This window comes from Equus caballus, chromosome 2 (assembly GCF_041296265.1).
Source record: "Equus caballus isolate H_3958 breed thoroughbred chromosome 2, TB-T2T, whole genome shotgun sequence".
Taxonomy (NCBI): domain Eukaryota; kingdom Metazoa; phylum Chordata; class Mammalia; order Perissodactyla; family Equidae; genus Equus; species Equus caballus.
Window position 1 is genome coordinate 92687440 of NC_091685.1, and position 23608 is coordinate 92711047.

Sequence of the window (23608 nt, forward strand, 5' to 3'; positions counted from 1 at the left end):
GGGAGGAAGTTAAGCTTGTCTTTGGGGCTTTGCCAGGAGACGTGCTGAATTCTGTAGGCATTTTGAATCACTTTTTGACTGCAGCAAAAAAGAGGCAGAGAGAGAAGGGAGAGATCAGAGTATAATGAGTACTTACCTCTTAATGATTTAAGATGGAGAGTGAATACTGTCCTTATCTATGAAAATTCTCTTGCTGATATCTCTTTCTAGAGGGTGGAAAGATGGATGACTGGGGGTGGGAAGGCAGCTGCTCAGAGCTTGCTAGAAGTTGCCATTCAGAAGGCATCTGGCAGACTGTGTAGTGGGGCTTTGCAGAGCAGCCCTGGGCCAGGTGCTGAGAGATTTAAGTCCTTGGTTCTGGCATTAGCAGTAGGTTGCTGTGTGTCTTTGATCCACCAGGTAGCCTTCAGAATATTTAATAGTCTCAGGAAAATGACAAGCCTGGACATGTGGTTGTAATTTTTTGTGATTCTCAAAACCTTGGTTTTATGTACCTTGTTAGTTGACCCTTATCATATTGGTTCTAGACCAATCTTGACTATCTACAGCTACTCTAGTATGACAAAAATATAATCTAAAAGTTTTAACTTTTGATTCATATATTTTCTTACGTTAGTTCATTTAGTGAATGTCAGTAAAGATCAAAGAAGAGCTTCTTCACGGAGATATTCAACTGTTCTTACTGTAGTGATTTTTAAATCTTTTACTTCTCTTACTATATAGGGCATAGTTCCAATGTGATTTTTCTGAAGGATGAGATATTTAAACTGAAATCAAGAAAGGTGGTTTGCCAAAGGAACATAAAATTAGCCCAATTTTTGAAATTGATGTTGACTGCTTGGTGTTTGGTAAAAAGCATCGCTACGAGAAGCCATTGGGGGGATGATTTCAGGAAAGATGAAAAATGTTGAAATCAAGTGGGAAGAAGGAAATGTGGCAAATCACAGGGAACCAGACTGTTTTTTAACAGAGAAAATTCAATTTTATCTGCTTTTTTTCCAGCAAATTCCATTTGATATTTTACATTTTCTTTATAACTTAATAAAGAATCTCAGGAAGGAGAGTTGCCGAACTTTAGCTTAGTGAGAGAGAATTTGTCATTTGTGACATTTCTTCTCTAAATAGCATAGGAAGATCAATGTATTAGCTGGTAGTTCATGCATTACTGGTCTAGCTGTTTCTATTCAGAAAGGAAACAACATGTTATACAGCAAAACTTGGCACAGTGGGGAATTTTGGCTCAATCCCTAAACATTGAACTCTGCTAGGGACCAGGTAGTGTGCTAGGGTGTGGGATATGTAGATAATAAAGCATCATTCCTGTCTTCAGGGAACAGCAAGTAACACCTTTTAGAAGATAAGCCGATAGTAGACAGGTAATTTAGAGTGGTATAAAATCAACATAAACAAAACATAGGAAGGTTGGCTCTCCATTCAAAATATGCACAGAATCTGGCTGCTTTTCATCACCTGTAACTACCTTGAGCTGAGCCACCATCATCCTTCGCCTCAGTTCCAGCCTTGTCGCTGGTCTCTCTACCCTCACTCTCATACCCGTAGTCTCTTTTCCACAAAGCACCCAGAACAATCCTTTGAAAATGGAGGTCACATTATATCCAAACTCCTCCATTGGTTCCCAATTTCACCAGACGCAAAGGACCTTTCAGGAGTTTCAATGTCCTGGTGATCGGGACAGCCTCCTCCTTCAACACACATAATTTCTCACGTCTTATTTCTCTGACTTCCTCTCCTACTGCTCTGACCTTCACTCACTGCACTCTACTCACACTGGTTTCCTTTGCTGTTCCGTGGACACACCAGGTGTGTTTCCACTTCAGGGCCTTTACAGTGACTCCCTCTGCCTGGAACACTCTCCCAGAGACAGCTGCATGCACAGCTCCTCACTTGACTTTGAAGTCTTTGCTCAGAGGTCACCACCTCAGTGAAGCCTCGCCCTGACCACCCCATTTAAAATTGCAGCTCACCTCCTACCGTTACTTCCACTCCTTCTCGTCCTGCTCTGTATCCTTCTCCATAGCACTTATCATCCTCTGACTTACTGTATGATTTACTAATTTATTGATTTTGTTCAACATCTGTCTTCCTCAGTTGGAACGTAAGCTCCAAGAAGACAGGATCTTTGTTTTGTTCAACATTGTTCAATCTGGAACAATCTAGAACAATGCCTGGCATCTGATGGATACTCGATAATTCTTTGTTGAATAAGTGAACGAGTGAGTGAGGAGAGATTAATTGTGACTGAGAGTTCTAAGGAGAATCGTGAGGAAGGAACCTTTGAGCTGAGTGTTGACGGCTGAGCAGAATTGGACAGGTTATCTGGGGAAAGACACTCCAGATGGAAGGACTATCTGGAGCAAAGGTAGAAAGTGACAGAGCTCATGAGTGCTCCTGGAGTGGCTAGGAGTCCCAACTGACTGGGGCCTGAGGGGCAGTGAGTGGTAGTGGTGGAAGGATAAATTAACAGTCAGCAAGTAATTAAAGAGGACTCTTAGTGGAGTGAGGGGACAAAGTACTAATCGCTGCCTGTGATAAGGTGGCAGGCATGTTGGTGATTGGAATCGAGGCCTCTCTAATTAGTGGCATGCATAACGTGGGAGATAGTCTCACTTTAAGACGTCAGTAATGTGAATGGTGTTTGCCAATGAGATTTCCTTTTTATGTAGTACTTGACTGTTTTCCACCCGTGGTCACATGCTTATTGTAATTTAAGCTTCATAACAAATGGGTAAAGTTTTTGTAATATAATGTATATTAGGTATTATTTACATTTTTTGATAAACTTTTTTTAAAAATTGATTGCATCTTATATCAAGCCAGCTAAGTGACTTGCCTGAGGTCATGGAGTTAGAAAGTGCGGAAGCAGCTTCCCGCTGTCTTGGGTCTCACAGCCATGTTTTCCCACTCTGCCAGACTGCCGCTCGAATGCTGACTCGATACTCAAGATGTCATGCTGGTTTTTTACAAGGATTCAAACTTCTTTCCATTTCCCCCAGTCATGGAAAATAGCAGTCTCTTCATCCAGTTACTTCTTTACCAGATCCATTTTTCTCTTTCCTCCTTTTCCATTTCAACTTATCTGGAATAATTAATAGAAAGATTAATCTATGTCATAGGTGAGTGTGGTTTTGCTTTTGCGTATTTAGCATTTTACCTTCTTTCAGGCTTATGCCAAGACTGTCTGACTCAGCACCTGACATTCTAGTAAGCTCGTTCCTGTCTTTCATGTGGTTCTTGGGTGGAAGGGAAGAGAAGCAAGTCAGCAACTCCAGTCAAATGTCTTCACACTTTCTTGTTGCTCACTTTGGGATTAAACCTCATCTTCTTAATTCCCCCAGATGTTAGTAGGCAGGAAGAGGCGGAGGGAGAACTCAGTGAAGGCGAGCACTGGTATGGAAACTCTTCAGAGACTCCATCAGAAGCATCCTATGGAGAAGTCCAAGAGAACTATAAGTTGTCTCTGGAGGACCGGATCCAGGAGCAGTCCACTTCCCCGGACACCTCCTTGGGAAGTGCCACGCCCAGCAGTCACACGTTGGAGCTGGTGGCACTTGACGGTGAGGTCCTGCGAGACTCACTGCCGTGTCAAGATCACCTCTCCCCTGGCGTGTCTTCTTTGTGTGACGATGACTCCCCAGGCTCCAATAAGCCCTTGAGCAGCAACTTGAGGCGGCTGCTGGAGGCCGGGTCCCTCAAACTCGATGCCACAGCCACAGCTAATGGCAGAGTGGAGTCCCCAGTAAACGTTGGCTCAAATCTCTCCTTTTCCCCACCATCCCACCATGCCCAACAGCTCAGTGTTCTTGCCAGGAAGTTGGCTGAGAAACAGGAACAGAATGACCAATACACTCCAAGTAACCGTTTTATATGGAATCAAGGTAAGTGGTTGCCAAACTCAACCACCACCTGTGGCTTGTCCCCGGATTCAGCCATCCTAAAACTGAAAGCTGCAGCCAATGCTGTACTGCAGGACAAATCTCTCACCAGGACTGAGGAGACCCTGCGATTTGAGTCCTTTTCTTCCCCTTTTAGCTCCCAGTCTGCCAGTTCCACCTTGGCAGCTTTATCCAAGAAAGTCAGTGAGAGAAGCTTGACTCCTGGTCAGGAACACCCGCCTCCGGCCAGCTCTTTCCTTTCCCTGGCTTCCATGACCTCCTCAGCGGCCCTTCTGAAAGAGGTTGCAGCAAGGGCTGCTGGGAGTCTTCTGGCTGAGAAATCATCACTGGTGCCTGAGGACCCTCTACCGCCACCGCCTTCAGAGAAGAAGCAAGAAAAGGTAACCCCACCACCTCCACCACCACCGCCACCACCTCCGCCACCACCGGCACAATCCTTGGAATTATTGTTACTCCCGGTTCCTAAGGGAAGAGTTTCTAAACCCTCAAATTCAGGTATGCAATCTTTTATTTCAGTCACCGTGCAGGTCTTTTTGACTGTAAATTGTGATGTCTTACTCATTGTCTTACTCGGTTGGGTTCCCCATCTGCTCTGAGGCAGGAATGAAAAAGCAGGAACACAGCAAAATACCTTAAGTAAGCAGTGTAGTGGTCTTTCATGTATGTATTACACAAAGACTTCACAAATAGTTTTATTTTTGAAAGGTAATGAATAATCTTAGAGACATACAATACTCTTCCCTTTCATATAAATGATTTTTTTTTCTTACCAAGTTCAGTCTAGGTCCATACAAGATCTATTTAATGGGGGAAGATCAAAGCATCTTTGTCATGGAGTACGTGGCATCGTTGAACATAGGGGAGAAAAAACCCCAGCGCTTTTGAAACAGTGGACAAGGGAGAGCTCACCCTCCTGCTGCCCCCATTACAAACAGACTTTTGTATAATCAGTAACTACTCTGCTCTAATTTATCACACTCTATACTTTTATGTTAGCATTTTTATTACTTTTTTGTGGAATTTAAGCCTTTTTCACTTATCCTGTTCTTCTCTAATTTCTTGTTGTAGAATATTGTCATTCAAACATAATCAAAACGTTTCCTGCAAATGCTTTATTTTATTCAAATCCAATCAGATTCTGAAGGAATGTGCATGTGGAAAATTTGAATCACAAGTTTTTCTTGTGGGGACAGTCTTTCCAAAGGAGAAGTCGCTGTCTTATAGAGCCTTGACGTTCACAGTTATTCATCCGAGGGAGAAATTTAGTCACTTGAGTTCTCACGGTGGAAACATCATTTCTTGTACTGGTTTGTTTTTAAATTGAGCACATGATGAATCCATGGTCCCGGACATGGATGTATGGAGTTTCAGATGTCTCTCAAGGATATCCTGCCAGACTGGTACAGGAAGTAGTCTGTGTGTGTCTTCATCAGTATAAACAGTGCTGTTGTGTGTATCTAGCCAACTTTTGATTATTTGCAGCCATATTGATGAAGAGTGCTTAGAATGGTAAATAATTGACTGAAGGATCGCAGCTAACATCAAGTTGATGCATTTATGACAAATTGCCATTTAAATTGCTGAGTGAGCTATATGCACTAATTATAATGACTTTAAAACTTGTGTAAACAGCAGAATAGAACTAGGAAAATGGATATCTGGAACGGTTATGACTTGAAGTGATCCAAATCATTCACTCCAGAGTTTCTGAAGTGTCAGTAAAATCCTGAAATGTTTATCAATTCTGAGTTTCATTTCTCCTCACTTTTCACCTGCCATCTGGTGACATAAAGAGAGAAATAACTAAAATTAGGAAACAAGGAGGAGAGCAGAGGGAGGTGGGTAACTTTGCAATGGAATAAATCACTCCTGGTTTGTAGAAATAGCCCTTAGGGGTAGCAGCAGAAAGAGGTGGATGGCTATATGTAAAACATAATTTTATAAATATTCTGTATCTGGATATTGAATAAATGTATTAATGGCGTTTACACTGTAAATTCACCTGGACATTAGTTACTTGGAAAAGTTCATACAAAATTAACAATGAACTTTAGTTGACTGAAGACTTGGAAAGAAATAACTGATAAATTGTGCCTCCTGAAGACAAACTCTAGCAGCTTGGTCATTTTTAAGTGCCTTAGACATAACCAGTATTAGTTGTGAAGTAGAATTTTTTCCCTCAAGTGACTGGATGCATGTAAAGCTGAGAAAGAGGTCATGAACTTCCAATGTGGGGTGGACTTTTCGCCTGTTTTGTTGTAGGATATACACATGGGAGAAAAGATATGCTCCCTTTTTGGTTTAAATGCCCTTAATCCATGCCAACATCTCAACAGACTTCTCAGCAGAATTTAATATGGAGATCTATAAGGAATTGTTTTTCTTTTCTTTTTACTGAATTTATTCTATTGCTGAAACACTTCTTATTTGAATCAATGAAAATGTTCATATTGCCAGAGGAGAGAAAGGAACTTCTCTGATCTGGGCTCTGCAACGCCTTGCTAATTGACTGGTACCTGGGCCCCCTGTTTCCCACACGCCTCTGTTCGCAATCCAAGCCTTGGTGAAGCAGCTCCATTGACGGAGTAATTGGATTAAAGAATCATTCCTTTTGTAAAACTCACACCAGAGGAAAGATCGCTGCAAAGAAAAACATGAGGGCTCTTGAAATGGTCACTCAAAAAATGTTCCGTGTGTCCATGTGGACACATCCTAAATTCGAGTTTCTTACTGCGTGGATTGGAAAGAGGGGAGAGGGTGCCTCTGTGCGCTTTTCACTTAAAGCGAATGCCATCGCTTCCCAGCATCCTAACTAGATTATGGGTTAGGAAGAAGTTGATAGAATATCTAATTTTGTTATTTATCTTTATATGATTTTGTTGGTGTTACTTGGATCGCTGAGTTTTGAGTCTCAGTGGAAGAGAAGGGGGTCTTCCCTATCTTCCCCTCCCGACTTCTTCCTCCTCCCCTCACCCTTCTACACACTCTACTGTTTGTCGTAGGACAACCTGGGGGCTGGATTCGTATGTAATTTGGCTGTCCCTAAAAAGCATTATGGGAATGTGGTGAGAGCCCTCACCCGCGTTTCTAAACATTTCTCATTATTTTTTTCCCTTTCCCTTAGAAAGAAATCTTAGTTTAGTTCAAAATAGATAGGTGGACTGACCTCTTGCAACAGGAAAAGGGTTTCTGTTGCCTAATGACTTAAATAAACAAATAATAAGCAAAAAAAAAAAAAATCCACAAAAATAGACTGCACACCATCCTGATTTCAAGCAAGGCTTACATTTTAAGGCTATTTCTCAAAATGTTGCAAAAAGGGCATATAAAGTTGATTCTAGAGTTACAAAGAGATATGTGCTAGAAAAGCCAATCCTGTGTTGAGTAATTTAGACACCAGGATTTCTTTGACCTTCTTTAGGTCAAGGGAAGTCCAAACCATGAAAAAAAAAGTGTCTTTTAGGTCTGACCTTACTCCTCTTTTTTGAACAGGACTTGGTTGTCGCCAGGTCATGGTGTATTTAATTCCTCTAAGAGCCCATCGCTGGAGAGCCTTTCCCCCTGCAAGAGAGAGGTGACACTTGAGGAGGAGGTTTCTTTCATGTGACCCCACGCCCCAGCACATGCTACACGGCTCCTCTGAAAGGGGCACGATAGAGAGAAGATTATGTCTGTTTGCTATAAAGATAAATGTCACACATTGACTCAATTCTCTTTGAAGCTACTGTTCTGTTGCAGCTCAGAATAAAATAAATGGTTTTTATTTTAAAGACAAAGTTTCTTGTAGAAGGCCAACAAGAGTCCCAGGATGCCAGGCTCCTAGTTAAAAGAAATAACGAGGAGAGTTTCAGAGAGAGGGTCTCCAAAACATCTTATTTTCCTGAGTAAAATTTATGTGCTTAGAAGCAAGCTGGTCTCATACAGCTGAGAGCCAAGGATATTTTCTCGGTCAAAAGATAGGGTTTTCCGGCTGCTGGTTTTTTTTTAATCTGATGTTATTAACATTATGGCAAAAGCATAGTAAGTCCAGAAAGTGAGGGAACCTCTCCAGATACTCCCATTAGATCGATGATTATTATTGCCGTAATCTGGGAATGATCACATGCAGGAACTTGCTTAGAAAATAAACTTTTTTAATTGAGATTCAGGACTGTCACGGATCTCAATTATAGTTTCCCAGTGGTTTAAAGTTAGACCTCATATAGATATCAGACTTGTCTCTCAGTTATATTGACTACTTACCTGTTGTTAAATATGCATTGATAGTATCCATATCAATAACAACAGGTAAACCTAATGATATCCATTGCAAACATAGCTTTTTGTCTCCCTGAAGTAGCATTTGAGAGATATGCCCAAGAAATTCCATTAAAGATGTTAAATCCATGTACATTGTTAGGAAGGAAGATGGGTCCTCCTACGCAGATATGCACCAGTAAGTTAGTAGGCCTAGAGATGATGACAGTGCCCGGATTATGCACACCCGGGGTCACCTGGCATCTTGAACTCCTTTGACGAGTATGGTAAGGTCTATAGGGAGAAACTACCCACTTGCGAATTATTGTGATTTTCTGCGAATTGCCTCGTAGGATCTAACAAGACAAAGTTTGATTTCAAAGCCTACAAAACAATTAAATTTGTTTTAAGAATGCCTACCTCGAGTTAAAGCAATTGAGTTGATAAAACCCTCCATGATTTTTTTTTTTTTTTTTTTAGCCCAGTGAGGTCTTGTTGTTTTGTGGATTTATGTGTAGACAATAGGGTCGAGCACCAAACCGGAAGTGAAGAGATTGGCTCTAATCCCCACCCTGCCACTGACCAGCAGAGGGATTGAAGTATACACCTCAGTTCAGCTTCCTCAACTGTTAACTGAGCTGGTTGGGAATTATCTCCAAGATTCCTCCCTGCTTTAAAATTCCTTGCTTTTTCTTTCTTTGCCTCTCTTTTTGTATTGACTCAAACTTTTTTTTCTATTTTTGAATTAAATACGTTACTTCTTAAAATTATCAAATCTCTTACAAGATTGTCTCTGCCTGGGACAGATGTTGTCCATTGTAAACAGTTTAACGTATATCATTGTACTTTATTAATGATGTAATCACACTGTATGCATTTTTAATATCAGCTACTCCAAAATTCATTTTGGAAATAGGTGAGGCAGAAGTACGTGCACATCTCTCTGTTTACACACACATTCATTCAAGATGTTTATTGGTGTACTGTGTGAAAGGCATGTACTCTTGGCTTAACACTACTTCCACTGGGACTTCCTGGCGGCTTCCTCTACCTTTTTCTTCCGTTTCCAGGACTTGTTTCATTTTTTGACACTCTCTTTATCCAGCCCTTTCCACTTAATCTCATTACAGTCCAACACACAGTTATTGAGTTGCTCGTTGTACCTGGCACTGTTTTGGGTGCTGGAGACACAAAGGTAAGGACTTCCAGCCCTGCCCCAGCCACTTCCTCCCTCCACCCTCTACTTCTTCTTCTCCCCTCCTCTCTTTTCCATCTTTCTCTTTTCCCTCCTGAGCTGAATTTGGCCATCAGAGTTCTGTGTAGGCTGAGCTGAACCCTACCTGAGCAGCACAGCGAATTCCTGGTGCTTTATTTCCTCTTGGCTCCAGTGATAAGCTTCCACATTGGGTCAGGCCCTGAGCTGTAAATTTATCATGTGATGTCAGCTATTTAAATTTACATCTGCTCTGATGGTGAGTTTCCTGCTTTGGAGGCTTTGACTAGAGTTTATTGTCACTACTATTCCTACAACAGCTACTACCAATAGCTTCCATTTACTATGTGACAGGTGTTTTACACACATTTATTATCTCTTTTATTTCAATAATATTATTGCCTATAAGAGAACATGTTTTGTCCAAAGGAGCCAATTAGCAGCTATCTATCCCACTGGATCTCTTAGCATTGGGCAGAATTTAGTTTTGCTTGCAGTGGTGGTAACTAGCTAGTGATATATTTGGTGGAAGTTGTTTACCAGACAGTTGTAAATTAGGTAAAATTATGAACATTTCAATCCTGTTGCCTCTAGAATGTGGGGTTCTTTCTGAGGAAGTGGTCATATGTCCTTACGCTCTAAATTTGAGTGAAATTTACGGCTGTCAGTTCCTTGAAAATAGTTTGGCGTACAAAGTAGAAATACATCCTTACTTCCTCCCTTCTCTAGAGTAACTAACAGTATCATAGACACATGGAAGGGCACCCTACTAAAATATGAAAATTTTTGAATAAATAAAAATGCAAATGTTACGGGGGAGATTAATGGTCAACTTTGAAAATCGATCATTATATTCTGGTTACTTTTATCATTTGGCTTCTGTCTTCTTCCTTTCCTGCCGTGATCAGTTAAAAATCTCAAATAGCTATAGTAGGGTAGCTATTTGATCACACACCTTGTATTTAGTTTCTCTTCATTGTGAGTATTCTAATTTTTTCCCCCAGTCAATCCAAGGACACCCTAGTTTGTACATGATTCATGTGTATTTGAATTTAATAAAAACTAAGGAAGCATAGCTCCAAAATAAAATAGATTAATAAGAAATACTAATATGCAGAGTTTAGTGTAGTGTAGTCTGTAATACATTTGCAATATAGAATAGGTGATTAGGTTGGGGGCTGGGAGGGTGTCAGAAAAAAGAGGAAACATATTGGTCACATTCTGCAAAGCAAGGTGTCTGGGGGAAGCCAGCAATGTTCCTTTTGTCAGTTAATGCCTTTTTATTGCCTTCCTGTGATGTACCGTGAAATCTCAGGTCAGTGGAGGACACCTCACTTTTTCTCTCCTCGCCCAGACAATTCTGTAAAATTAGGCAGTTTAGGGCTCAGATACTGGGAAATACTTTCTGAAGATGGGGATTAGTGGCAGCCTGTTATGTATCTCTTTCTTACTACTTTGATGTTCTTACAACCCAAAATAGACATCATTATCATTTTTCCCCTCTGGCTTATGACAATAATTTCACCTAGAGGCCTGATTCAGTCCTTTCTCTCAAATCTGTTGTTCAACATGTAGTCTTTGTGATCAAGATATCAGAGTGGAGGAAATGACAGTAAGGTTAGGAAATGAGAGGCCAGATTAGGGATAGGACTTCAGGTCAGCAGAGGCCATCAACAAAAACAGGCAGCAGCAAAGCTGTTGTTGGGGTAATAAGAGAGCTTGTTTAGAGGCCTCTACAAAGCGTGCTTTTCCTGGAGTGAAAAGAAACCCTCGCTCCCCACCCCATCCCCCAAGCAGAAAAGGAAATACTTGTGATGGAACATGTCCGAAGTAGAATTTCCAGACTCGAAAGGTGTATTTTTAGATAGATCATTCTTTTCAAGTTGCTTGGTTAAGCTAACCAGTCTTGCTTGTACCTGTCTTAGTAAAGCAGCATTTTTGGAGTGCCCTAACTTCATTTCCGGAACCCTTCTGGTTCTGTCCATTCTAAGTGGTTCATTGCATGTGGAGACTCAATTGACTCAATGAATAAATAATAAGGTTATTTTAAAGTTTACACTTGGGAATATTTCCTTTTAAAATGATAGGTAACGTGTGCATTAAACAATTCAAATAATACAGAAGAGTATACAATGAAAACAAAAGTTTCCCTTCCTGACCCCTTCCTTTTAATCCACAATCCTTTAAAGTGAACCACTTAATGGTTTCTCCGGTATACTTCCAGGCAGTTTTCATACAAATAAAAGGATATAATTTTTTTCTGTCATTTATTCTTCCCGTTATTCCAGCTTCCTCCTTTTTTTCTTTCAAATGTTTAAAAGCAAATCCCAGACCTCATATTCATTTGCTTGTAAATATTTCCATATATACATTTCCAACAGATAAGGACTTTAAAAAAAAAAATAGCCACAATATTATCACATCTAACAGGAGCAACAATTGTTACATGATACTATGGAACGCCCGGGTTATAATCAGTATTTCCTCAATTTTCTCAAAAGTGTCTTTTATGGTTGCTTTGTTCAAATCAGGAGCAAAATAAGTCTCACACTTTGCACTTGTTTTACATTTCTTTTAAGCGTCTTTTCATCTATACCCCTTCCCTTTTTAAAATTCCATTTACTTGTTGAAGAAACTGGGTCATTTGTCCTGTAGAACTTCCCACGTTCTGAATTTGGCTGACTCCATCCCTCTTGGTGTGTTTAATGTTTTTTTAAAATCATCTGTATTTCCAGTAAACTGCTAGCTGTATGGAGGCTTGGTTAAATTTTTTTATAAGAATATTTCATAGATGGCTTATCAGAAGGCACAGTGTCTGTCCCATTTTTAGTGACAAGATTGACCAATGGTTTTATGTGTTGATCCATCTTTTATAAAGTTCCCTATTAGCCTTTCACCTAATGGTGTTAGCGGCAGTTGATTCTCATTTCTTAGAAAATAGAATCACCCTAACGTACAGTTTCGTATCTTGCTTTATCCACTAACTCTAATATCTTGGACATGTTTCTGTATCAGCATCTATGGATCTAGCTCATGGTAAAAAATGGCTTCATATATTTTATTTTATGAGTATATTACAAGTTATTTAATCCATTTGGGAATATTTCTGATCCCTCATTAAAAAAGGAAAGTCTGAGTCCTCAACTCTACTTGCTTTGATTTCCTGTATCCCCGAGTTGTAGAAGCTAGTGTGGCACTGAGCAATATAAGTTGATAGACCAGAGGTGTAGCAACACAGTGTCACAACAGAGACCCTTTCCTGTGGGAATGGCGGAGGAGAGAGTGATCTTAGCTTTCCTTGGAGGAAGTAGTTGGTTTATTTGCTTTCCTGAAAAATTGGAGCATTTGTGACTGCCTGGTTGTAGCTCTTCTCAAAGCGGGTGATGGGGCCCAGTCACGGTGCAGACGAAGGCAGCGCATCTTGTTAGTGGCAACCAGCAGGACAGAAATCAGAGGGAGAACAACTCTGGCCCTAACACCCCCTAATGGCCAAATGGCAGCAGCATCTGCTCAAGCCATAACTAAACAAGTCAGCAGGAGGATCCTAAAATTTGTCTCACGGTTTGTGAGGTTTATGATGGCTGTTTGGTTTTCAGTGTGGAGCAGTGCATTATTCTCTGTCTCATTTATTTGTCTTTATTTCTTGCTGTCTCCCAAGTACAGGAATTCAGATAGGAACTCGAATCTGGCAGTTTCCTTCAGGAAACAAATCCCCTGAAGTCAGGCTTCCCTGGGCTGAGCTAGGACAGGCTGATGAAACCCCTTGGCAGATGCCCTCTGAAGTGTGGGATGGCCTTTGGAAATAAGACTTTCACAAGGCAGGATGATCAGGTTTTGAAAAATGGAGCCCAGATGGAAGTAACAAGATGGACGTGACTTCTACCTCAAGAAAACCTGTAGTAAAAACTTCCTCATGGATAAAGTCTTAGAATTGCCTAGGAAGAAAGTCAATTCATTTTTAGTGTTTTTTTATATAGCAATGCATGTGAAACAGTGCTGGATGCAATGTACCTTTTTGTTTTCCTTAATTTTCTCTGTCTTTCTCCTTCTTCCAAGCCTCAGAAGAGGAAAGCGGAAAGCCTTTCCAGTGTCCAATATGTGGTTTGGTTATAAAAAGGAAGAGTTACTGGAAGCGGCACATGGTGATTCACACAGGTTTAAAAAGTCATCAGTGTCCGCTCTGTCCATTCCGGTGTGCTCGCAAGGACAATCTCAAATCCCACATGAAGGTAAGCCAGCTGCGGAGAGGCCTCACAGAGAGGCAGGCACAGCCAGGGCTCTTGCACACAGTCTGGTACAGGAACCTTCTAAGCAGGTGAGGGGTCAATGGTGGAGCCTACGGATGACAGTGCTCATTGTCGCAAGGTAGAATGCAACGCAAATGAAGCACATGGAAGAGTCTCCTTGTAAAGGTCTTCACACCCATTTTACAACCAAGAACTTAAAGGCGGAGAGAAGCTTCAGTATCCAAATAACATATCTGGTGTGGAGGCTTCCTTTCCCACTGGGGACCTAGAGTGTAGAGCCATCCTTTCCCATTGGGGACCTGGAGTGTAGAGCCATCCTTTCTTATTAGAGACCTGTAGTGTAGAGTCATCCTTTCCTATTGGGGAGCAGCAGCTAAACTTGGCCTTGGATGGTGACACATTTTTGCGGCACTCAGAAGAAGAGTTGGGGAAGAGCAAGAAGCAGGGAAAGACAAGTACAGGGAGGAAGAGGGTGCTTGCACCTGCTCTGCTTCTGAGGGACTGTCCCCTCCTGTTGTTGCTTTGCTTTCCAGCTTACAAACCCAGAGGAACACCCAGCGACACCTTATAGGACACGTGAGGATGTTGAAAGACACCCAGGCTTTAACTGTCACCCTGTGGGAGGCTTTGGGGCCATTCCTGACAAGACTGAGTCCTTCTGAGGCTGTCAGTGTTTGACTTGCCATACTTCCCAGGATCATGCTTAGCAAACATCCAAGGACATTGTTTTCTGTGTCCTAAAAGAACAGTTGGGGGGCTTGTGCCTGTAATAAGCATGTAGAGAATTGACTAGACCCTATGAGTCACTCTTATGTGAGATGGGGGTAAACTTAGTTATCTAGAAACCTTTTTTAGCAGACCCCATTAATACTAAGAGTTGTATCTCAAATTCAAGGAGGAAACTCATAAGATCAAAAGAACATGACTTTTGAATTGGTTAGACCTGCATTTAAATCTTTTTGTGCAATTTACTAGCTAGGTGACCTTGAGCAAATGAACCCTTAGACTCTCAATTTTCTTATCTGTTAAATGGGAGTGATAATGTTTGTCTGGAAGAGTTATCATTAGTGTTTAAGGAGATTATATTAGCCAAGTATCTGACACAGAAATGTTCAATGGTAGTTATTTGATTTCACTAACTATTGTGGAACACCTTAATAATAACTACTATCATTTCACTGTTATTTTCCACATGATTTGGCTGTTGACATTGTTTATAGTTTTTACTTTCCTGCCATAAGAAGTATAGTGTATGTACATAATTAAGATATTTGCTTTTTTCAAAATCTTATAGTCTAATCCTTCTGAAGAAATCGGTAATCACTCTTTAGAGTTGTAGCTCTAAAAAGTGTGATCAGACAGAACCTCTACTGACTTTAGTAAATAGTTTAGAAGATTAAAAAAAAATTAAATCCGTGATGTAATTTGTTTTCTATCATTTGTCTTTTTCTCCTGGGAGTAGCATGCCCTTCATCTTCAGAATCCATTTAACCAGGAGTTCTGGTTGGTTGAATTTTACTGAGCCTCCTTAGTTTTTGCTTTTACCCTCCTCATCCTCTCTCACCTCTTCCCAAAGTAGAATCTCATATTTTACACCTGCAAAATGGATTTCGTTAGCAGGATGAGACTTAAAAGAAATGCCTTTCAAACTAAAATTTGTTTTCGTTACCATGTCCTTACGCTGTGTTTAGAAATCAGGTCTGGCCAATTTAAAGCTTCAATGAGCAGAAAACTCACATCTAGCCTGACACCTTGTAAGCTTGGTTTCAACTCAGGGTCACTTAAAACAACCTATTTATAAACCCGTGGAAAAAAAGCTGGGTTTTCAATAGCAGGATCTACTGACCCGGAAACTGCAGGGAGAGAGTTGGGTGCCTTGATGATACAGACGGTCGGCCATGACAGTGTTACAGATGAGCACTGCGAGGGCTCTGCGGGTCGCGGGGTCTTAGAATGCTTTCAGAACAAATCAATAACCAGTACAATAAAGCAGTTGTGTGAAATTACTACTTTATTCAAACTCATGGTGTCCTAACCTGTTGAGCTTCGACTCCAGCTTTTGATAAGGGAAGTGCGAGAAGGGCTCGTGCAAGTTGAAGTTTATCAATGATATATTCTTTCTCTGCTTTCCACCGCACATAGGGGCCATTTTTTTTCTTTAATTAAAGAAGTGATGATTTTATTTTGGTTAGACATGCTTGAGTTTTGCTGAATTTTGCAAATACAGTCTACGTAGAAGTATAATGGCTGTGGTCTTGTGAAGAAATACTTTGTACTGCATTCACCAGAGATGACAAATCTGGATAGAGGATTTTCTAAAGTGAATTCTGCCTAAGAAGTGGGGGCAGGAGAGCCTATAGATTGAGATCCCAAACTGTGTGGTCAGAAAAACCTTAGTTAAAATCTCAGTTCCGTGACTTTTAGTAGTTATGAGATATTGAGCAAATCATTTAACCTCTCCAAGCCTCCGTTTCCACTCATGGAGATAATAATCATCCGATCTATCTCAGGGTGTTGTTATAAGGGTTAAATGAGATAATGGACATGAAGCACTTAAGGTAATGCCTGGCATGGAGAAACACTCAGTAAATGTAGCTAATATAGTAATTTTTATCCCAAAGCCCTCTGAATATATATTAACATTTACCTTTAGAAATAAATTAATAACATGGTATAAAAAATTACTCCAGATGCTACTGCTTTTCTCTTTTTGTGATATATCTTGAGTGTTGACAATTTAGAAAAACTGATAAACAAAAGGAATATAAGATTGACTCTCAATCCCATCACATGGAAATAACCATTATTATCATTCTGATGTATATCCTTCTACATTGATTATATAGATTTATTTAAGAAAAAATGGCATTCTACCTTATTTGTTCAACAGAGCAGTATTTACTGTGTTCCTATTGGGTGCTAGGCACTGTATTTTCTTTGAAGCCTGCCTTTCCTCCTTAATGTCTCGTGCACATGTTTTTATGGCCAGTCGCGGAAGGAGCTTGTAAATGACTCTAGCTTCCTCAGGGTTGTCTTCTATTTCCTTTAAGTCTTTTACAACTTTCCTGGATGAGTGAGTGTATAGGAATTAAGTGAGAAATTCGTGAGCTAAAATTGAACAGACAAGGTGAGGAGGATTGCTAAGATAAAGAACATTGATGAAGCAATGGCAAGAAACTGGACAAGCATCGGGCGCTGACTTCTCCTAGTCTCAGGCCCACCGTCCAAGGCAAGCCCCTCCCCTGCCTGGCCTGTCCCCACGCGGGGGATGGAGTTGGCGTTTCCCAGAGTCTCCTCACATTCCTCTGACTGCTGCCAGGAGATGGACCTAATGATGTAACAGCATCTTGTACTTCCCACCACTGAGGGTGGGTGATGTGCTGTTGGTGCAAAAGGACCAGTCCTTAGTACGTCTCCACCTGGCCTGGAAAGAATGATATTTAGACAAGCATTTCTTCACATTAGCAGACTGAGAGGGATTTTAAAGCCAGTACCAGGCTAAAGAGAATAAAAACTATAAGAGAAAGTGCTTTTCTATCAGGAGAGAAGGGGAGACACTGCAACCGGAAGTCAGAGCTAATACTCCTCTCAAGGGCCAAGGGTGCTGTACAGTCCCTCCGGGAAGGTGTTGCTCAGATAAAATTGTAAAGTGTGAAAGTCAGCACCACGTCCACTGTTTTTCCTTTAAGCGGTCACTAGTTTTTCCACAACTGAATATAACAAGGCCAAGATCTGGTGGAAAAGAAGCCACGTAAAATACTTGCACGCAGATTCTTTAATCCAGGGCTCCCTTTCGGTTTTAGAATTTGGGCTCGCTCTCTGTCCTTGTCCTTCTTCCAGAAGCTGCTTCCGGAGCTTCTGTTCCTGGATTAGCTCCTCTCCTCTCCTGGGTCAGTAGATGTAAGGACACTTGTGAAATGGAATCCGCCCCACCGCCCTGCTCCCAGGGACGACGAAGCTCTCTCTGCCTTGTGACCTTTACCACCTGGTTCCCAGGCCTGCTTCTGGCAGCACCTGTCAGGGTCCCATGGGGCTGGGACCTGAGGCCCCCCAGGGTGCCTGCCTCTGTGTGAATCGAGTGGAGGAGCTGGTGGGGAATCTTCACGAGTCTGGGAGAAGGCAAATGAGCACGATCAGCCCCAGAGTGACATTCCTTTGTTGTGAAAGAACAGAGAGGGATGGTGTTAACGGCCAGTGCCAGTGACAAACGGTGTGCACCCCCATCCCCCAGCCCCTCCTGACCTGGCGGAAGGGAAGGCTTCTAATGAGCAAGGCTTTGCTGCAACTGAATTTCAGTTTATATGTTTGTTTCTGTTGAGAAAGTCATGCTTTGGGGGACCCAGCATCTCTTCTGTTGTTTTTTTCAAAAAGCCACAGTGGGGTGCTGTAGCAACAGGATCTCACCATTAACTTTTAATTTCTTTGCTTTTGTTGGTCACTTAACATTATTTAAAAGTATGTTTTGGCTGGTGAATAATACTTTTGGATTGCATTCAGAATGCATAAACAGCTGTAATAAAACTTGCTCTCTTGGAAAGGAAGCCTACACAAGAGGGGCCAGGTGGTGCCGTGGATTAACAAACTAGCCTTTAACCTTTGTTAGACCTGGGTTCAAGTCCTGCTTAGATCACTACAGAGAGATGAGCGGTCAGTTTTGTTTTGGTTTTGAATTCCAATCACGTACTTGTTTATCCAGATCACACAACTCCCCAAATCATTTGGCCCAAATCTACACGATTGGCAGTTTCTACGCAAGGGAGGGCCAGTCCTGAAATAGCAGTGTGTAGCAGGTCAGCACTGAAGTACATTGGCAGAGATGAATGGGGAAGTTACAAGCTTATGAGCACCTGCCAGCTCGAGGCCTGGCTCCGGCCAACGCAGTGATTTCCTCACTTTTTCAAGCACTAAATTTGGTAGTGACGGGAAGAAAAAAAGTTTCTCGCAGTTTTTACAGGTATCGTGCATACAAGGCTGGAACTGGATTTAAAAGTCTGCATTCTTTCATTGCAGACATCAGAATCTGGAGCAGGATATGACCAAGTTTGGAAAAACTGGTTTCATCTTGCTGAGAATGGTTGGTGGGGATCAGACCTTCGTTTTTCTTCCACTCTATTTTATTCGAATGTGATTTTGCTCAAGCCACTCACTCTGAGGTCTCAATTTCCCTGTCTATGAAATGGGACTACCCTGGAGACATTATTCTTCCACGTTCTTAATTGCCTAGAGAAGCATTTTGAAAACTGAAATTATGTTTGCAAAACACGGCTAATTCTCTGGGTGACAATAAATGGGTACATGCAAAGTATTATTATTGTGAGAGGAATTACTTGACAAAGTTACCTCTTTTGACCCCCAACTAGTAATTATGTAAGTTTCCATTGTGCTGGGTTTATGATATTTTCTCTGAAGACATCAACCGAGATTGGATGACTAGAATATTTAGGAGGATTCTACCCAAAATGGCCTCCACTGGCCGATAGCATCTTCAGTTGTGAGCGTCACTCTAATACTTGAGTCTTAACCTACATGGACCTGCTTTATGTTTAGGGATTGGTCTCATTACCCGGAGCACAGTGATGAAATGCTCCTCTGGTTTTTTATTTCCTGGGCCAGCCCTTTGTACTGTAAGGATATTGTGGATGATAGTGTGCATGTACAACAAGGCATTTGCCATAAGCACACAGTGGATAGCTCATTCTTCTTGCTTCTTCGTCAGGTTCATCAGCACCAGGACCGGGGAGAGACCTTTCAGTGCCAGCTATGCCCTTTCACTTCCTCACGCCACTTCAGCCTGAAACTCCACATGCGTTGCCATCAGCACTTCCTGAGGACAGAAGCCAAGGTGAAGGAGGAGATCCCAGACCCAGATGTCAAGGGATCTCCCCACCTCAGTGACAGTGCCTGCCTGGGGCAGCAAAGGGAAGGAGGAGGGACAGAGCTAGTGGGGACCATGATGACGTCCAACACTCCAGAGAGGACTAGCCAGGGTGGGGCTGGCATCTCGCCTTTGCTGGTGAAGGAGGAACCCAAGGAAGATAACGGCCTGCCAACCTCCTTTACCCTGAATGCTGCCGACAGGCCGGCCAACCACACAAAGCTGAAAGACCCCTCCGAGTATGTGGCCAACAGTGCGTCAGCATTGTTCAGCCAGGACATCTCTGTTAAGATGGCGTCTGATTTTCTCATGAAGCTGTCAGGTACTTGCATAGGGTTGTATTCTTTCTCTCTCTCTCTCTTTCTCTAGCAGTATTCTCATCTATAAAATGAGCTGGCAGGACTAGATGATTCCAAGGTCCCTTTAAAATTCGAGTAGTTTGCACTTTCCTAAATGTTCTCCTTGACGTTTTTTTTGCAGTCCTTTGGAAGTAGGCATTGCTGTGGTTTGGGTCTAGAAGCAATAGGGATTGTTGATTTCCTTCTGGTTTTTCCCCTTTACGGGTTCCTGTTGTGGGAGACAGGTGACATGGTAAGCCAGGTTGGTGGCAGTTCCTTGTCTGACTTTGGGCCCCATTTAACGTGTCTCTTTATTGGGTTTTTTAAAGTGCTTGCATGGAACATCTCATTTTGTGTTATTCCAGTTCCTTGTTGCCTTAATTTGAAAGTTTTAAAGGACAAATTTAGAGAATACTATTAGGAATTATAATTTTAAAATTTGAGCAAATAATAAAGATTATCTTTAATTTTTTTCTAGTAGAAAATTTTTTATTGTGGTTAAATATACCTACCGTGAAATTTACTGTTTTAACCATTTTTAAGTATACAGTTCTTCGGCATTAAGCACGTTCACATTGTTGTGCAACCATCACCATCTGTCTCCTGAACTTTCTCGTCACCCCAAACTGAAACCTTGTACCCATTAAACAATCATTCTCCATTCCACCCTCCCCTCAGCCCCTGGTAACCAGTGTTCTACTTTCTGTCTCTATGAATTTATCTATTCTTGGTACCTCGTGTAAAGTAGAATTAAAAAAAAAAAATTTTTAACATTCTTTTCCCAACTGCCCTGATGCTTTTTGGATAGAAGATGGAATGTAAGTTAGAAAAATTTATTATTAATTGGCATCACTTTCACCACCAAATTATACACGATTTTTTTTAGTTTTTGTCTCTTTTTGTTTGTTTGTTTGTTTTTTTCCAGTTTCTTTGATTAAGTTGTGGGGTTGAAAAGGGGGTGTAGAGATGTTGAGGGAGCGCTGTTTTTCCTGACTTTTTTGGAATGCTAAACGTGTTGTGGGATCGTGCTGCTACTCATTACCTTTTTAAAAGTATGATTTTAAATTTTAAAAGAGATGTTGGCGGGTGGGGAAAGGTCGGCTGAGAATTGGTTCTGTCTTTCAGTGAAGATGGCAGTCCCCACGACGATTCCCAAATGCCATTTCAGCTCTTTGGAGATTGACAATACCCTTTTAAATGGAGAATAATTGGTCACCGCCTTCCTTTAAATGGACTGTGAGTCGCATTTCACTAAATGTCATTGCCAGGTGAATTGGAGGTTCAGCCTCACTCCCAAGTCCCTGTGCTCAGTGACACTTCAGTCAGGTCTTTTGCAATGTCCCCATCACCCCGGATCTTTGCCCCTCAGGAGAGTGCGACACTAGTTGGAAGAAATGAGGAGAGGTAGAGGATGGAAATGAGGCGTCACAGAAATGAACGGAGGAGCAAAGAGAGCAGAGACTGTCATGATGAGGCTCCCAACCTCCAGTGTGAGTGAGGAGGTCCCCCGCTGGAAATGACACAGTCACAGGAATTAAAATGCATCTGACTGTGGCCCTGAAGAACGGGGGGCTCTCTGTTCCTCTTCCCACCCCGCCTTCTCCCTCTTCCATCCCAATCTAGGGGAAAATGTGCTTTTAGAGACTTTGAGTTTTATATTTAAACATTTTTGAAAATATGGGTAAAATGCATGTTTCTCATTTTCCTTTTGCTGATCCTTCAGCATTTCACCTCCAGGGGATCTCTGGCTCTTCCTTCATGGTCTCTCTCACCAATATTACAGCAAAAGCGCCTCCTTTTCTGAGCTCTTCTAGTGCACTCCCAAGGGAAGGAATGTAAATTGCATATTCGCTTAGCACAGCTTAGAACGGAGGACATTTCCTTACTTAACAGACAGGGCAAACTAAGTAGGGGTGAGTAACTGTTAGTGAGGGGTTACTCCCTTTACTCCATGTCTCCAGGAAGTTTTTAAATCCGGGGGAAGGCGAGAGGGGATGAAGGAAGGTTTGGTCGTCGGTTAAAACACTGGTGCGTGATCCACTGCTCCCGCTGGGCTCAGCTCTGAGTACCTCACAGCAGGCTGTAATTAGCTCCAGACCCAATCTCAGGGAGCAAAAGATAAGGCCTGCGGCTGCTGAGAGCCAGGGCTGCAAACGGGAAAGACGCAAGAGGAGAAGCCAGTTGGTACGTTGGGTGAAGGACTGTGCACCAAAGCCTTGCGTTGTGATCTGTTTTCTCGGTTAGCTATTGATGGGGACGTGTTTACGGTTTGGCAGTCAGAGTATTTACTGACTGATCAATTGGCATAAGAAAATGGATAGCAAATGCACACTATTTATGCAGAGGGCCCATGCAGCTATTTTATGGTGGCTTACCAGAGGTCCTGAAACCTGACTTGTATGCACTGTTACCTAGCAACCTGTTATAAAGTCACCGGGGAGTGAGATGCATCGGTAATTTTTTGTGTGTGTGCATATTTGGATGTAAATGTAAACTTGGTGGCGGTGGCAATGGAGCCCCCGGGAGGAGAAGATATATTAAAAGGAAAAGAATACATTTTCTGGAAGGATTTTTTTTCTTTTTTATTTCACTAACTTTCTGGTTGGTCGGGTCCTATAATTGATAACTGCTGTCACTGTGGTGTTCCACCTGGCTGTGTCTGTGGCTATGATCCCGGGACCCAAAGACCAAATCCTAGGGAGCTGCTGCTGAGTTTCTAGCTCTTTCCCTCAGCAAATGTGGTGTAGCAGTGGTTAGCATCGGGCCTTGTCCCTCAGCGTCATAAGGGCGCCATTGTTCTTGCGACGAAATTTTTGAGCTGGGCTCTGCGTGTGCACCTGCTGGGACCGTTGGGTGCCGCTGATCGTGGCACCAACTCTGTGAGTCTCTGTGCCGGCCACATCACTGTCTGCAGAACTGGAGCACAGTGACAAATTCAAGCATGTACATGCCTACTTGTTTCCAAACGAGAGATGGAAAACACTTGATTCTTTCTTGCTTGCTTATTAAGGGGGGTTTTCTTGCCCCTTCAACTAAAACCAAGCATAAAGATGACTTAAGGGAACCCAGTGGGATTAAAAGTTGCTGGTGGAATGCTGTTTTAAAAGGACTCTACATCCTTCGCCCACCCCCACCCCTGTTTTGAGGTTTTCCCAGGGTATGTGATTGTGAAATCAAACCCTTTCTCCAGGCCATCAACTGTTCCTCTGCCTGAGTCCACCCTTTAACATTCCTTGGTCCTTCAAGATTAATGTTGTTCCCGAGAACCGAGGCTCCCAGGCTCAGCACCATAATTGATTCAGGGAAGAGGATGGGGCAGCCCCTGCTGCTGGCTTTCTGGGCTGACAGAAAAAATAATTCTGTAAACTTAGGTCAGGGTTTCAGCCTAGGATGTAGGCCTTGAGGGCTGCAGCCCCACATATTGGTACAGGTCTTTCTCGGGAGCCAGAGACCTAACACATGTCAGGGCAGGTGAGCCAGTGGTCTTGTGACTGGGGTGTTCAGGGGAGAGGCGCTTACCCAACCATGGAGCACCCAAGTTCCTACTGCTTCTGGATCTTCCCTCCCTCATCCAGCAGCAGTTCTAACCTCAGCTGCGCATTATGCTTACCTGGGGAGTTTTTTACAAGTGCCAAGGCCCAGCCCCACTCCCAGAAATTGTGATTTAATTGGTCTAGGATAGGGCTTTGACACTGGTATTTTCTTGAAAATCTTCAAAGGATTCTAATGTGCAGCCAGGACTGAGGCCCACTGATGTGGAATTTAAACTTGGTACAGTTTTTTCA

At 42.2% G+C, this 23608-nt stretch overlaps 1 protein-coding gene across 14 annotated transcripts in view; it reads left to right on the forward strand.

Moving 5' to 3' along the window:
- ZNF827 (zinc finger protein 827) overlaps positions 1–23608 on the forward strand; it is a 163869-nt gene that overhangs the window by 29352 nt on the left and 110909 nt on the right. For all 14 annotated transcript variants that reach the window (XR_011434925.1, XR_011434924.1, XM_023636477.2 and 11 more), the window contains exons 2-4: positions 3357–4409; positions 13420–13592; positions 19327–19807. Coding sequence is in view for 12 of the 14 variants with exons in the window: in XM_023636477.2 (XP_023492245.1) it covers positions 3357–4409; positions 13420–13592; positions 19327–19807 (1707 nt within the window). In the remaining 2 variants the exon portion in view is untranslated. The remainder of the gene's footprint in view (positions 1–3356; positions 4410–13419; positions 13593–19326; positions 19808–23608) is intronic.